The sequence below is a fragment of the Pygoscelis adeliae genome, unplaced genomic scaffold, assembly GCF_000699105.1.
Source record: "Pygoscelis adeliae isolate BGI_AS28 unplaced genomic scaffold, ASM69910v1 Scaffold66, whole genome shotgun sequence".
NCBI lineage: Eukaryota > Metazoa > Chordata > Aves > Sphenisciformes > Spheniscidae > Pygoscelis > Pygoscelis adeliae.
In genome coordinates, this window is record NW_008825167.1 from 10272336 (window position 1) to 10288452 (window position 16117).

Here is a 16117-nt window from a genome sequence, read left to right on the forward strand (position 1 = left end):
GACCACAGTCTTGGATGCCTCCGGTGCAATGCAAGATTTGACTCTAGCAAATTATTCCCTGATGGCCAATTGCACTGAAATAACTCCAGATAAAATATTCTGTGGTCTTTTTTTTTTTCCTTGTTCCTTTTCTTTTAAATCAGAAAGTCTCCACAAATTGAAGTAGAAACCCCCCCAACAGATAAATCAGCTGGTAACGAGGTATTCCTGTTTATAGTATCCTGCATACAGAAGGTTTTTGTAGGATTTGTTCTAACACAGCCTACTAGAAACATAGCAGCCTGACATCTGGGAAAGCAGCGCCCAGCGTTAGCAGCTGTAGGATCCTTTACTGCTTGGCCGGGATTGACCATGCAATTGCCCACTGAAGATACAGTTGAATTTTTATAATCTACCAGCATGACTTGCTGTTACCAGCATGTGTGTTAGTGAATACCACTTCAGTCACAAAAATATGAATTGTAATCATACCACTGTGTAACCTACGCAGCATACCCATTATACTACACGGCATAACCAAGTGGGGAATGAGAAAAGATGTACAAGCAAGGAAAATGACTTCGCCAAACACATTTCATTTCCCAAATACATACACAAAACGAAAAATAGCTGCCATCATGCTTTACTGCATCCTAGTTACAGTGCTATATACTCCCCCTTTGGGCTTAATGTTGCAGGAAAATGGCTTTCATTGCAGCAGGGCGGGTTAGATTGGCATATCACTAAATATTTATAGCCAAGTATGAAAAAAAACAACAGGAAATATGAAACAACCTTTCTTCAGTAACTGAATGTGGCAGTTTCTGCGGTGATTTTAATGAGATGCAACCAGTTAGTATACACAGGCTGCCTACACAGAAAAATTGACCACCAGTGCAGCTCTTCCAGCATAACTACTTCACAATAGCTATTCTGGGAGAGTCCTTTTCACTGTTTCCTTTTTTCTTGAACAGTGTCTCCACATGGAAGAAATCATTGCTGAACAGTTGAAGTAAATCAGAACAATTTCCATAGTAAAATGTCATTTTTACATGATTCTAGATCTGGAATTATTAATTGACAAGGCACCTATTTTCCTCTTTTAAAGCTATATATTTCCTCTTTCAGTTTTACGTTTCACTGGTCAGAAATACAGTTTTGTACAGTGTTGCACCAAGCATAATTCATCATTACCACTGCAGTGAAGTGACCGACTTGATTCTCATCTCAGCTATGTGCATTTTCACGGTGAACAAGTAAAATAAGTAGAGATGCCCAATGGGACATGAACGAATCAGATTCTACAGCTCCGCATCGATTAGAGCTAAGAAGAAAAACAGAAAAATGCAACTTTTCTTTTGAACATAAATACATACCAGCTATTAGGAAAGCTAGCCGCTGTCCAAGTTTCCTTCTGCTGCTGCTCAATCAGATCTGCTTAGAATTTGCACTTAACTGCCAGTTTAACCCTAAACACAGTCCTCCATACTTAAATTCAACTTGATGCTAATGAAACATTTCCTGCTACTACTGTGCACGTTCTTTGAGCCTGAGAAGTATGAAAGTTCACAGTGTCATAAGAACGGTGTTCCTGCTTCGGATTACGTGACGAGCTAGTTACTGGCCATGTGGCAATACACTTTCTGTCGACAGACTAGCTCCAGTTTACCCAGAACACAAGACTGAACATCCAAGACCGGGACACTGTGAAGCAAAGCCAATCAGTTCTGAACCTCAAAAGACACAATTTAAATGAACTTAGTGCAAAGGAATACAAACAGTACATTGAATTTCAGTTTACAGCAAAGCAGAAACTTTGCAGTTGTTGCCCAAAAGACAAAGTAGTTGAAACACGCCAGGCATTCCTCCTTGCAGGTAGAAACAGAACGTCACTATTCTGTGATTTGGAAGTCATCTCCTCTAACAATAAAAACCCTAAGAGAAGACTCCTGAGATCACCGCTAATTACAAAGACAATTCAAGACTGTAGGACTAATTTGACTTTGTCAGTGCTCAACAGTGAAGCATCACAGAAGCAATCACTTTAAAACCACCCACAGCAAGCATGACAATGTTCAATATGCTTGCACTGCAACACCAAGGTCATTATTGAATTGAACACGTTTCAGAAAAAAAATGAGTTGTAAATAATTAACCAACAAAAATACCCACAACTCAGGCCAACAGTTTAATTAAATTTAGAGTTTATTCCAAAATGACTATTTCTTTCATTAACAGCAGTAGAATGTTTTTCGAGATCATCACTCATATCCTGAAACAAAAATTGGAAGCTATTACATATTCACTCCTGAAATACAATGTCAAACTTTATTGACCTTGAAAGTATACAAAGAAAGTCCTTATTTCCTTTGGGTGAACAGTTACTATACAGTTTTCTGAGGTCTCTGTGCTGTTGGAGAGTCCTGTAAAACACAAAAATGTTGGTAATTTATTAAAGAAGAAGCTTTACTCAAATGTATGTATTATTCTATCTCAACAGTTTTAACTCATCCCTTCCTTAAAAGCTGGTGTTCGAGCAGATTCTCCTCCTTAAAGCTGTAAGAAGTATGAAGCCTAAGAGGCACCCATTCATAACATTAAAATATACAATTCATCTGCTTTTCACACACCGACTCACACAGAAAACGTGAAACGACTCCCCAGTCATGCATCTTTTCTTCATCATGAGCAAACAGCAAGCAAGTGCCTAGCTGCAGGTCAAGTAGAGCTCTAAACTCTCACCTAGCCCAGCCCAAAACCTCTGCAAGCTTTTTACAAGGCACGTATATGGATGTAAGTGACAGTAAGGACAATGTCCAAGCAACTAACTGGAATGAGAAATGAAATGAGGTCACCCACAGCATTTGACTTGAGTGTCAGCCCTAGCTTGCATCATATCCACACAGTCCTTTAAGCTGATTACAGCGAGGATTTTCAACTGCAGCTGTCTGTTTTTCTGCAGCACAGGCTTAAGCTTAGATTAACACAACTCATCAGCATCTAACAAAATCAATCTGTGTCACAAGTATGAATTCATGAAGTAGCCACTTCTATCTGGACAAACTCCAGAACTCCAGAAAGATTTCAAGCTTTTTAACACTTCTAGGCTAAACAAGCCATCAGAGAAATACAGCAGTCTAGTACTTGCAGGGAATCTTTGCTAAATGCTACTACTTGCAGGTTGTGCCAGATACCAGGTCTGTCATATAGAGCAACAATATATTTTTAATCTTGCAAATATTTTAACATTTTTAATTAGACTATTCATCAAGCTTCAACAGTCAACAACAATACGGACACCAACCACCTTATTCCACCTACCTTTGCTTGGATATTGTGCAGTCTTCCATTTCCACCGCTTCAAAGTGTTTACATCCCAGGTGCCTGTGAGCGATCGCTCTTCCACTACCATCACTGATCCTAATCCCTTTAGCAAAGACTGTGAGTAAAGAAAACACAAGGAATCAAACCACAGTTTATTGAGAATAGCATCACGCTCACTGGTCTAGTACACAGTTAGACCAGAGTAGAACTTTCATCTCTAGCATTGGTCTGTTAAGCAGAGCAGTAGAGACTTTAAAAATCTGCTAGGTCATGCAACATAAGGGCAAGTACAGATTCACCAGGCTTCAAACTAAGAAGCTGAGGTGCTGAGAGCTTCCTCTGTGTTGTAGCAAAGTTCAGAGACTACTAATCTCTCCATTCAAGAGCTGAAACTCACACTGCGCTTTTTTAAACAAAACAGAGAATCCTACACCTTGTTCCCCGTGTTTCTGTCATCACAATCAAAATTTTGTATTTTAAAATAATAAACCCCTGCCATGTATTATAAATTAATCTACTTCTATATGAAAGATCAAATAAACAAGAAACTGAAAATACACAGTACATGATGGAAGTGACCAAAGTTTCAACAGCTGACAGAAATAAACTATAGAGGAAAAAAATATGTTTCCTTTAATCCTGTCCACATTTCATTAACTATAGGTACAACTTGCAATAACTAAAGAAACAGCAAAACAGAATCTCACTCTGCACTGGTTAAGGTACTGCAGGAAGTGTTACACAACCAAGAGCTCAACAGAACCAGTCCTACCGGTATTTATGCAGATCTTCATGCTGTGCCTGTGGCAACTTCAACTGAAGTAATGGGCTTCTATGTTGCAAAGCTGAGTAAAAATAAGACCTGCTTCCCTCTGAGGTTAAAGTTATACTACTATTTTTGTATCCATCTTTTATGGAGTCTCTAGCACATGGGATGTTTCGTTGCAGAACCAGTTCTTTCTGGAACAAAACCACCTCAAGTGGTATTCTGTCTCGAAGGATTAGATTTACCTTCAGATTTACCATCACAGGTTGCGACAGCACAGGATCCTCTCCAACTTCATACAAGTGCCTAATTCTTAGCAGGACACGACTGAAGTCTGCATCACCTTGCTTCTGTTTACCTTTAAGAGAAAACAAAATGCAAACATTTTCCTACTTTAAAAATAAAACCAACTTTTAAACTTTTTTTTTTTTAGCTTTACATTCTTATAATTTGAACTTAATTCCCATTTTTTAACATTAGCAAGAGGACTAACATCAAGAAATACCGAGCTCCCACTGTTGACAGGAGTGTCACTAACAGGCATGATGAACTCATGCAGGAGAAATATTTTACTATTTGAGTAGAGAAATCATACAGTACAATTAACTGTCTTGATAGAGGAATTTAACACTTTGAATAAATAAAAGTACTAGCCAGAGAAGATAGAAAGAAAAGAAAGCCAGCTTCTTTAAGTGTAACATCCATTTGAAGGCATTCAAACATAACATAACACCATTTTGAAGGCACCTACCCATGCGGATGCTGTGGACCTGCTCTGCATGATTAGAGCTGTATCTCCACCCTGGAATGCTCAGAGTCTGGAGATGAAGATTAGGTGGGACAGTTACAGGTGAACCATGGGCTGAATTCTGCTGAAGTTGTCTGGGTGGCTTTGGTTTATCTCCTCCATGCAAAGTGAAACAAAGCAAACATCAAACATCCATCACACACATGAGCCTGGCTAGGTACTGTGGAAGGGTAAAGAGATTTTTGCTTTTTCTGCCAAGGCAGATGCAAAGCAGATGCTATGCTTTCTCCTCCAAGGCCTTCTGAGAAACAAGGCAGAAAGCAGCATGATTTTAACTGCTGAAGAAGTGTATTAGAGCTTTCCATAAAGCAAATTTCACTGCAGCTTGAAGTTGCTATTCCACTACCAGGCTTCAGTTTTAGTTAGTAAGTCAAACAAATAGTTTTAAAAGAATGACTCAAAAATGGTCATTAAGGACTCGGCATCCAGGAAGCTGATATATGGTGCACTAGCTACTTTGCACTAATTCCCTGTGTGGACATTTTGTTCTCATTAGATGCCTTAAAATTTATTCTCCTCTGAAAGTAGAGATAATTACATAAGAAGAGAAACATTTCATACACTTGGACAACATCCATGTTTGAAATTAATGCAAAGTAATTAGCAGGCTCTAAATCTGCCTCCTAACTCATTGTATACTAACTTTGCCACACAGGAGGCTTGAAGTCTGCACTTACAAACTTAACAACATAAATCAGAGCAACATAAATAAGCCATTCAGATGCTAAAGATAGGAGATGGAATGAGTTACCTGATAATGCTCCAAACATTACTACTGGCCTGTGTTCTAACGCCAGTCCACTTGTCCGATACAAAATATTGGTGACAGCCTTGGTTCCTAAAATAAGCCAAATCACAGGGCGAACCACTGAAGAGTCATTCAAAGTGAGACTGTAATTCAGGTCCCATTGAAGGTTGTTCCATAGTCTCCTGTGAAGCATCACCTGTATTGGGAAGGTAAATGTCACAACAGTAATCAGCCATCATGCTTTACTTATATTATCAGCAGCCATGAAATTACGCTCTCCTAGAAAAAAAAGAAATTTTTATGTTACCTCCACTTGTCCATTTCCTTGACTCGAGACACCATGAGCTCTTTCTGCAAGCAGCATCAGCCTTGTGGTATCATCTTCAATGTAGGCAGTCTGGACCATAGGATAATAGTTCTGAAAACACACAGTAAATCACACAGTGATAATATTAACCTAGCTAACAGTAATGGAGAACGAAGATAGGACACAATTGACTTTGGATTACACCTTTGTGCCTACCCGAGCCACTGTGTTATTCACGTATGCTTTGAATGGTCTCTTCTGAATCTGATATCCGTTGCTGTCGGTGTAGAGGAGCTGCCTAGTGTTCAAATTTGTGCTTGTTCTTAGAACTGCTTCACGATTTAATTCCAGAGGCCCAACGCTGTATTCTTGCTCTATCCTATGGCAAAGCAACTTCCCATCATAGCCTTCTGGTACTGTATACATCCTGGTATACACTGCATATATGTAATCCTGAGAAGTAACATTACTATAAAAATAAAAGGAAAGATATGAAGAGTTTATAAGGTGGAGCACTTGATTGGCTATGTCAAGACTTGCAAGTCATTCATGATGTCATCCTACACATAGACAACTTTCTTCCCTGTTTTCTATATATTTCATGTACACGTACAATTATTTTTAACTTCAATTTAATTTTCAAATGTACAGATATTCAAGTGGAGTAAGTGATATCCTACAATTTCCTTTAGTGTTGCAAGTGTAAAGAGGACTCTTCATTTGATTAGAGAGGCTCTGTTTTTCTCAAAATTAACAACAGATTTTAAAATAATTATGACCCCCTAAGCAATATATTTACATTGTACAGAATACATGTATTTTTTCCATCTTGGCAACATTACTTTTGATGCAAGAATTCCACTGTTTTCCAAAGGTCCTTCTCAACTACAATCCTTGTACAATGCCACGTAAAGCAAAAGGCTTCAATCAAATAACCAGATTTAAAAGAAGGTGAAGGGGTTATAGACTGTTATAATTTTAACACAGAAAAGCAGCTAGTTCATCAGGGGTCAGAGTGACCTTGTGTAACATTCATTTCTCCTTTCTCTAATTCACTTGTAAGAAAGATACTCATAGTTACAAAAATGAACCATTGTGCCCAAGTTCCACCCATGTAAGATGTTAGCTGCAATTTTCATTGAATTGTATGGAACCAGGATCCCAACAGAAGCTGCACTACAAAACGAACCACAGAAGATAACTCTGAACAATCTTCACCTCCCTCCCTGCAGCAATATGTGCTATTTAAAGGAGGTGCTTCCTCAGCACTACATTTAGCAGGATTCTAAAGCTAGTTCGTCTAAATCCTAAACAGTACACAGAGCTCACTGTTTAGGAGTAACTATACAAAATTAATCTCATACATATCTACAGAGAATTAAACATTCCAGTGAAGTGAAGCTGTAATGGTGGTGTACCTGTAGAAATACTGCCGTATCTCTGTCATCAAGTTTCCAGAAACCACTTCCAATCCCACTGCTTTTGATACTGGAACAGCTGAAGCATTTGGGGCAAATAAGTAGTTATCTGAAATGGGTCCTTTCATCACATCTCCATTCACATGGTACTCAAGGAATTCCTGGGTCAACTGGACAGTCTGGTTAGTCTCCCTGTGAATCCACAGAAGAGGAAAAATTATATTACTTACATAGACATTTTGTACATAATAAATGCAAAGCTGAACTGCAACAGGAATGAGGCTCGGAATGTAAGAAAAAAAAAAAAAATCTGTTTCCTCAAAGTGTTTAACTGGTTTTATAAGATTTAGGAAATGAGGACAGCAGAGAATTAAAGTGCTTCCTGTTAAGACATCTGTCAGCGTGTAAATAAATGGAGATTCTATGTCATTTTATACTTTTGTAAAACAGAAACATCTTAAGACAGAAACAACATCTACATTAGCTCATTGTTTTGATGTGAGAGCTGCTACAGGATCAAAACCTACCCATTGCACAAAAATTAGGTACGTTGCACCATATTAATGAATAATCAGGTTCATTTAACTGACTTTGTAGTTAGGTAAATCAGCATGATGCAAGTTACCATATTTAACAGTGGTAACAAATACAATGGCAACAGGATAGCAAAATTTACATTTGCTCAGTACCTACTTTGTCTCCTCCTTTCTCCCCTGACGCTTACAGTTTAGCTATTCATGTCTCCATATCGTAGTCTTTGGAAAGTCATATGAAGGCAATCTGAGATGCTATTGCCCTCAGCTACCTGCTCTGCTCTTCTTTTGGAGCCTTGCTGGCAAAATCACTTATAGGAAAACTCACTTATAGGAAATAGGAAAAATCACTTCATCTGGCATATAAATTTAACACTAGCTAAAACGGTTGGATGTTTAATACAGGGACCTACAAATTGTAATGACTGAGGAGCAAAATATATCCAAGCCTTTTCTACTACTCCTGTTCTGGGGCATTTCCAGTGCAGGGGCAGGACCTAGAAGTTCTAACTGTTGCAGCTAAACTTTGTAAGGCTTCATAGTTGTAGATACCAAATTTTTTTTAACCTTTCTTCCCATTCTGCCCTGACGCCTCGCTCTTTCCCATTACCCCAAAGAAAACTTGCTGAAACTCAAACATTCTGGGCTTGCCTGAAGGCTAGTGAAGAAAGTGAATATCCCATTTCTCCTACATGCTGAATTCCTGCTCTTGCTGCCTGCCAGAACAGGATGGAGAAAAATGGAATTTGAATTTAGATTTTTGTTCTTCCTCATTATATTCCTCATGGCATCTGGAAACAGTTAGGATCCGGAGGCACTTTGAGAAAGTACTTACTCCAGGGCTCTTAGTTAAGGCCCATCTATACTTTTAAAACTGATTTTTAACTATACTGGACAACAAGTTCTTGCTCTAGGAGGCAGAATTATGAACAAAAACACAAAGGTGAAAGAGGTCTAGTAGTTACTAGGCTGATGTCAAAGGGGTCAAAATCTTTCATCAGTACATAGCTGACAATCTGAATCCTGAGCAGGCAAAAAAGCAGCACAGCTCCCCTGAAGCTGAAGGAATTGGGCCAATTCGCATCAGCCAAGAAAGACAATCTGCAAACCCCAAATCTCATCTTGATTGTTCTTTCATTTTATCTGCCTGATTAAATGGAATTTCCTTAGTTGTTTCCTTTCAAAAAGTTTTGTAGTTTTCTACCATAGAAAAAGTGATACAGGACTTGCAAAACACTGCTGATTAGGAAGAGAAAGCTCTTGCTTTATCACTTAAGGCTCATTGTGTAGCCATAGTGTATGTGCTTGCTTATTTATTTTTAATACAAACACACACTCATAACCCTCTTTAGTCCTAGAGATTCTGCTGATCTACTAGTTAATACTGGGATATGTCATCTTAGACCAATTGCATGGTTAAACAGGGCAACAACATTACAGAAATAGTATAGAATCACACCTATGCTAGTGTTGATGTTTCCTGTAGAAAGGAGGACATGTGAACTGGAGATAAAAAAGAATTGTAAAGAATGTAAAGAACATTTTGCTAGTTAAGTCTCAGAATTAAGGCACATGATATACTCCTTGGACTTACTTTTACAAAGGGTTTTACAGAATCTGAAATATTATTAAAAACAAGCAGGCAATCTCACCTCTCTGTAATGCTGTGCATTAGATTTGTGTTTTGGTCAAACAAGACCTGGTAGCAGTTATTAACCACAGGAAGCAACTGTCGACTTTGTTGATCTGCACGAGTTATGTCTTTTTGTTTGTATTTGACTGATCTTCCAATAAATGCAGACTGCTTACCGTTCAAGGGTTTAACATTGTATTTTCTGTAGCTCAGACCACTTATTGCAACTAGAATATACAGATCATAGGTTGAATGGGATTCCGCCGAGATTTGAACCTGTATGTTAACATACACAATAATGCTCCATTACAGAAAATTTATTAGCAAGGCAACTATCTTCATGTGTTGCAAGTCCTAAAGTATAAAAATTAACTACTACTACTTTAAAAAAAAGTTTCTTAACATGCCATTCTTATAATTCTCAATTATAATGTAGATCCGTGCTGCTTTTAATTGGGAGTTTGGTGAACTTGGATTAAGCTTAGCGTTTCTAGTGAAGGAAAGAGGGTCACTAAGCAAATTACAAAGTTAGATCTTATTTTAACGTGAACATGGAACCGTAGATTTTGATTTAAGATTGCATTGCAAAATGTCTATATGAGCAGAAATAATCACAAATTAAACTAATCAGTCAAATGATAGAAAAGAGACTGAAACATAAGGGACGTGACTAGTGCAAGTGTGAGGAAACTTGTGGCAAGAGGAGGAACCACCCAGATGTGCCCTCGCCTTAAGCAAGGCACACGGAGAGGGAGGTAGAAGCATGTGGCATACTTTTGAACAGTAAACAGAACAACACTGTTACTTAATATCAAAATACCTTAAACAACAGTTTTAATCATCTTTCAATTACATGTATCCTGTCCGTTAATGTTATATAATTTAGTACTACTTTTGGTTTGGGGCAAGAAAATGGGACTAGATAAATACTGTACAGATTACATGGACAAGGAGGATAGTTATGACTAACCAGAAATTAAAGCAAGCTGTCTGTATCTTCACACTGTGGGCTGGCATACATCCAGTTACTCACACCGCCACCGCCGACCTCCTAACCTGAGTGGTATCAACGGGGCGTACTCCCATTCTCTCCCTTCACCATACAACTCACACATGCGGTGCAGAAGAAGGCAGAGCACTTGCCAAGCCTCAATTCCTCTCAGTCACATACTCACATCAGGGTTCCGAGCTAAAGATTTCTTTCTCTCAAAAGGAAGGAGTGTGTGATATGAATGCACTTTTGAACAGTACATACTGGAAGAAGACGACCCCAAACCACTCTCTCATTACTGGTTAAGAGATTTCATTTAGCCTCAAGTGACTATCCAAATGCATATATAGGTAACTTCTAGCAAAAGAGAGTACAGACCAACTCTAGAACAGAGGACTTTGTCTTTTTAAAATAAAGAACGACAGCTTGACTTTAAAGCATTTATTTCAGGATTTAGGATGCCCTAAATACATGTCAATCTCCTCCTTGTATCTTACAAGGCTAAAGTAATTCAGATGGTGGGACTTCTGGGAGGTAAGTGGCTAACAGGTAAGCATGACCATGTGCTAACCCAAAAGACTGATGGCTTCCAGATAAAGGCAGTATGGTCTCGTGCCATTGTTATATATATATATTTTAAGGAACAGGAGATAGCTGTTGTGTATCACTACCTGACTACAATGTGCCTTGATGCATGGTGATAGTCATAAGCCACAGATAAAAGAAACTCTGTCTAGCTGGCAGAACTTGCTGAGCTATCTGGCGTCTCGGAGACAGAGGAGAGCATCTGGAATTGTGTCAGACCTCTTCAGGCCTTACACGCAGGAGGCATTCCTACAGGTTTATCAAGCCATTGATGATGATGCACTCTCTATAGCAGATGCTCCCGAGAAAGGCTAGCACTAGCTTTCTCTTGAGGCCACTTTCTTCCCTCCCAGGGAACAGCTGGCTTTGCCTTGGAGCTTGGCTATGACAGAATGAGCTGTCATATGGCAGCTGACTGTCACCAGTTTCTTTTGGGCTTGTAACTAAGACCTACATTTATTAAATCTCTTCTCCTCCCCAATCTGTCAATTGGACAAACAGGACTGTCAATTGTAGGGCAGGGCTTCAACCAAAAAGGTTTTATTGGAAACAGTGTTTTTTATAAAAAGAAAAGCAAGATAGGAAGTGCCAGATTACACACAGCAGGCATGCAAAAGCACAAACCAAACACACTAGAAGAGCAGGAAGCCCTTTTGGACATTGGGGGGGAAAAAAAAAAATATCTAGTTGAGAGAACAGGCAAGTTAAGGAAAGAAAAAAAAAATCACTTGAAGGAGGACTAGGAAAATCCCAGCTTGAACCGATACTTGGTTTTCACTGTAATACTGTATTTTACCACACTTTGACAGGAGGTAGGATCAAGTCAGTGATCTGATCAGTCAGAAAACTGACAAGTGAAAGAAAAGCAACAGAAAGAAAAAAAGCTGAAGTACCTGTGCTGGTACAGGATGTCCCAGTTCATCATATACACTCATTGCCAAGTGGCTGACAGAAACCGTGACAAAGGTAGTGATGTTCCATGCCAGTGGATTATAGACAACAACATAGTGGTCAACATCCATTGCACCTTTGTGCATGCAAACAAAGAAAGCTATCAATCACTAAAACTACGTATTTTTAAAATGTGATATTTGAGAGATCTGCCTAGATACAACCATCTTACAAAATCTTAACATAAAACCCCGCAGTAAAACTTCATGACTGAAAAAAGGAAAACATTTTATAGTACTTCATAAAAACCTCTTCTACTTTATTCTTCTATTCTTTACCCAATAAAAAGAGACCATGTATTCAGAAAATGACACCTCAGTTGAATGTAAATGCATTTAGTGAAAATAAGCAGCTTACCACAACTTATTGTCATGCAGTATTAACTTTATCAGAGTTATACAGAAGATCAAATGAGAAGCCTAATCTAAAAACAACCCTGTAAAAAAACAAATCAGTCTGTTGCGCAGCGCACAGCACTGCTTACATTTGACAGTTTAAAAAGTTTCCAGAGTAAAGATAAAAGGGAATGTACAGTCTTTAGAATACACTCCTTTAAAATTCTTTTACATTTTTTTTTACACAAGCTGGCAGTACACTATAGCAAAAACATTTCCTAACTGTGACTGTGCTTCTTACTGTGTAATCTTATGTTGCACAGTAAGGTTAGTTTAGTAATTACCCCGATCAGCACCTCTTCCTCCCCTCTGTTTTACAATTGAGGCCTGAATCTGGGAGCCAGGTCTAATATATGCACTGGGGTAGGGTTCTGCCTAACATCAGTCTAAAGGTCCTGGTTTCAGATGCTTGAGATCTGAGAGCTCATGAGTTTGCCTCAGGTCTAGCAGGTCTCATGAGGCAAACAGGATTTTCCAGCCGGTTCACAGAACTTAGGTGGTACATAGCATGTTGATTGCTTTCCTCCAAACCATGATAGCTTTCATAAGCTAGCCTGAATATTGGAAGAGCTGTGTTAAAAAGTACCTGGTATTCCTGAGTCTTTAACATAAACGGAAGAATAGACCTCTCCGTTCTTCTTCGCATTGTTCATGTCAAAGATTATGGAAGCCATTAGCTTCTTTACGTTGAACATACCATACATCAAGTTATTCATGTACATGTCCTTCACCTTGGGAGATTCTGTGCCTGTTATACCATCGTGGTGCTGGACCTTACATTTAAGAGTAGTTTGAAAGGTCACAATTCAACAGGATGACAACTTCAGGTTTGCATTTGTATTAACATGGTCCACTAACCTTCAGACTTATTACTTAAAATAATAAGGTATTGCAGCTATATTCACAGATTCACATTTTGTCTATTCCAAATTGCTATATACAGAATGAAATGGTCAAAGACAAGATGCACAGAGATTTCCCTCTATACATATTCCTCTTTTAATATTTAGAAATTACTAAAGTTACACACTTAGAGGACAAAAAATACAAGTTACCAAAAAAGAAAGAATGCAGCAAAAATACCATAACAAGACAGGCTTTTCATTTCCTTCTAAGATCTCGTGAATAACTTAGCCGACAAAATATTTATTACTAGCAAAAGCACTGAGGCCTGTAAATTGTTAATGGTATAAGGCTGATCACTTAGCTGCTGAACTTTGAAGAAACAAATCTGTCCTTCCTCTTCTAACTTGCAGAAGTAGAGATTATCAGTAGTGTTCAGTTTTTGTTTTTTTTTATTATTTACAAAATGGTTTTTAAAATTAAAACTAACATTAAGAAAAGGAATTTCATATGCAAAACTTGAAACCACATACTCTTTCACCAGCAGAAGAAAACATTTGCCAGTAACCATGTCTTGAATGCATGGTTAAGGGGCTGAAGTCGTGTTTCAAGACAGTTTTTTGAAAAATTGCTTTATTTTTACTTATGACTTGCTAAAGGGGAAAGTTATTTCTAAAAACATAAAAGCAACCTCGAGACACTCCAGCTGAAATGCTTAAGCAAAGCTTTGCCTTTGGGCAATAAACATTTTCATTCAAATTAAAAAATAAATCAATCTTTACCTCTGAAACTGCCCATCTAAGGCTCTGAAGTTGCTTTAGGGCTCCACATTTGCAAATAGAACTTGCTGGGTGTTTCCGGACATACTGTGTGAAAAAGGACTCTCCAGCATAAAGCAATGAACTCGCTTTCCTTGCGATTCCTTTTAACGTGCTCCGAGAAGTATAAAACCCAGTCCATGCTTGAAATGGCTCTGTAAAGAGTTGCACAGATCCAATAAATGTCAAAATACAATTTCAGCCACCACTTATTTGTTAGACTACTAATGTACAGCTTCTTACATGAAACCTGGTGTGGGTTTACACATCAGCCATCAAATGGAATAGTCATAAGCCCTACAAAGAAACACAGCCATAAAAGTGCACTTTGGAAAACTACAATCTTTCCTACCGGCCTAGTAAAATGACTGTTGATACAAAGCCGTTACCGACTAAGTTAACCTGTGTTTGCAGAAATTTCTTCTTTGTGGATCTGCACAAACAACTTTAAAAGTTTCACTGAAGCATATTTTATTACTCATCAATAAAGAAAGTGGATTACAATCCTTGGTTACTGCTTGATACAAGCCCTCTATATTCCCCCTTTTTAGTCAAAGGGATTTATCTTAAATTTCATTTCCTCAAAATGGAGTAGAAACAGTGACATGATAACATGACTCCAAACTACTGCAGCACTTCAAACTACATCAAAAGATGCCCTCAAGTGGTCAGTGGAAAGTATTTCAACAGTTAATTTGTGCTAATATCTTCCAGTATCCCATAGAGTAAACTAGGAAAACAAATATTTGTTTTTAAAACCTCTAAACCTCTACTTAGTGGTGGGTTTTTTTTTTTGGGGGGGGGGGGGATTTTTTTTTTTAAATATACCACTGATAAATAGTTTTTCCATAGAGAAGTTGCAGAAAGTGCATATATGCAACTGTAACAATCTGCTATCAGCTATCAGCCTACAATCAAAGGCAACAATCGGAACATAGGATCTTCTGTTCAAAAACTCTAGGACAAATTCTTTTTGACCTGAAAAATGCCAGCAGTTCAAACAGAATTAATTCCATTTCAGTTTTCAAGGTTACAAGCAGAAGAGTCACACATGCATACTAGCACAGTACAATGAATGTAGAGTAGAAAAAGGAAATACTTATCTGGGACTTAAACTTGAGTTTCCAAGGCATATGTCAGAAGTGACACTGAGCCCAACAAGTGACTCATAGTAAAACGGCATAGAACGAATGAGAGAGGATTAATCATCAAGAAGCAAAACAGTATGTGGGAGAAAGTGCACTCAAATTTATACTGCAATTGCAAGGCACAGTAAGCCATTTGGGAAAGAAATTGCATCTACGTGTGGGCACCCACCTGGAACATTGAAGGCGCTGATATTACGCAAGCTAATGGCAATCCACTATTGCCTGTAAATTATGCCACAAGATACAGGTAAGAGCCCAGATGTAAAAAGATATTAGCAGTTAAAACTGGCAGTGCATTTATCAGTAAGTCGTTAGATATGACATGATCCCTAGAAGGAGGTGAGTGAATAAGGGATCAGTCCATGCAATGATTCACAGGAAGCAACAGTTATTTTTATTCATTTAAAAGTTAACAGACACGTTACAGAATATCGGATGTATAAGCTAAATTTGGGTCATAATAGTTCGAGATATACATCCACAGTACCAAAAAATGTGATGAAGTAGTGGTAGCTACAATTATATAGAGAAGTATTTTAATGACACCAATGTTATTTTAATGATAATCCAGGCAATGAAACAAATTAATGAGTTTAGAAACTAAGAAGTTAGCTGTGTCTTCTCTCTGCGTACTTCAATACGAGGCCTAAAAGGGTAAATTTACTGGGGAAAAGGATTAAAGGGATGTTGGGTATGGCATGCCTTCTTTCGTATCCCCCCAGTACTTTTCAGCTCCGCTTGAAAAGCTAAGGTAGTGCAGCAAGTAAGAAACAAGTTCATTGCAGCTGCTGTTGCTTGCTTATGTCGCATCATAGTATGACATTTCAGAAATACAGGCAGTATTTTTACTTTTTGAGACTTCTGTTAAAA

General features: G+C 38.2%; 1 protein-coding gene across 1 annotated transcript in view; it reads right to left on the reverse strand.

The window, feature by feature from the left end:
• Positions 1-2166: 2166 nt before the first annotated feature.
• The window catches only part of MAN2B2 (mannosidase, alpha, class 2B, member 2), a 27822-nt gene continuing 13871 nt past the window's right edge, over positions 2167-16117 (reverse strand). Inside the window, exons 7-18 of the mRNA XM_009328840.1 lie at positions 14064-14254; positions 13025-13211; positions 11986-12119; positions 9536-9792; positions 7351-7542; positions 6149-6401; positions 5933-6043; positions 5629-5821; positions 4821-4973; positions 4315-4427; positions 3301-3418; positions 2167-2402 (exon numbers count right to left, since the gene is read on the reverse strand). Coding sequence (XP_009327115.1) covers positions 2308-2402; positions 3301-3418; positions 4315-4427; positions 4821-4973; positions 5629-5821; positions 5933-6043; positions 6149-6401; positions 7351-7542; positions 9536-9792; positions 11986-12119; positions 13025-13211; positions 14064-14254 — 1997 coding nt within the window. The 3' untranslated portion in view covers positions 2167-2307. The remainder of the gene's footprint in view (positions 2403-3300; positions 3419-4314; positions 4428-4820; positions 4974-5628; positions 5822-5932; positions 6044-6148; positions 6402-7350; positions 7543-9535; positions 9793-11985; positions 12120-13024; positions 13212-14063; positions 14255-16117) is intronic.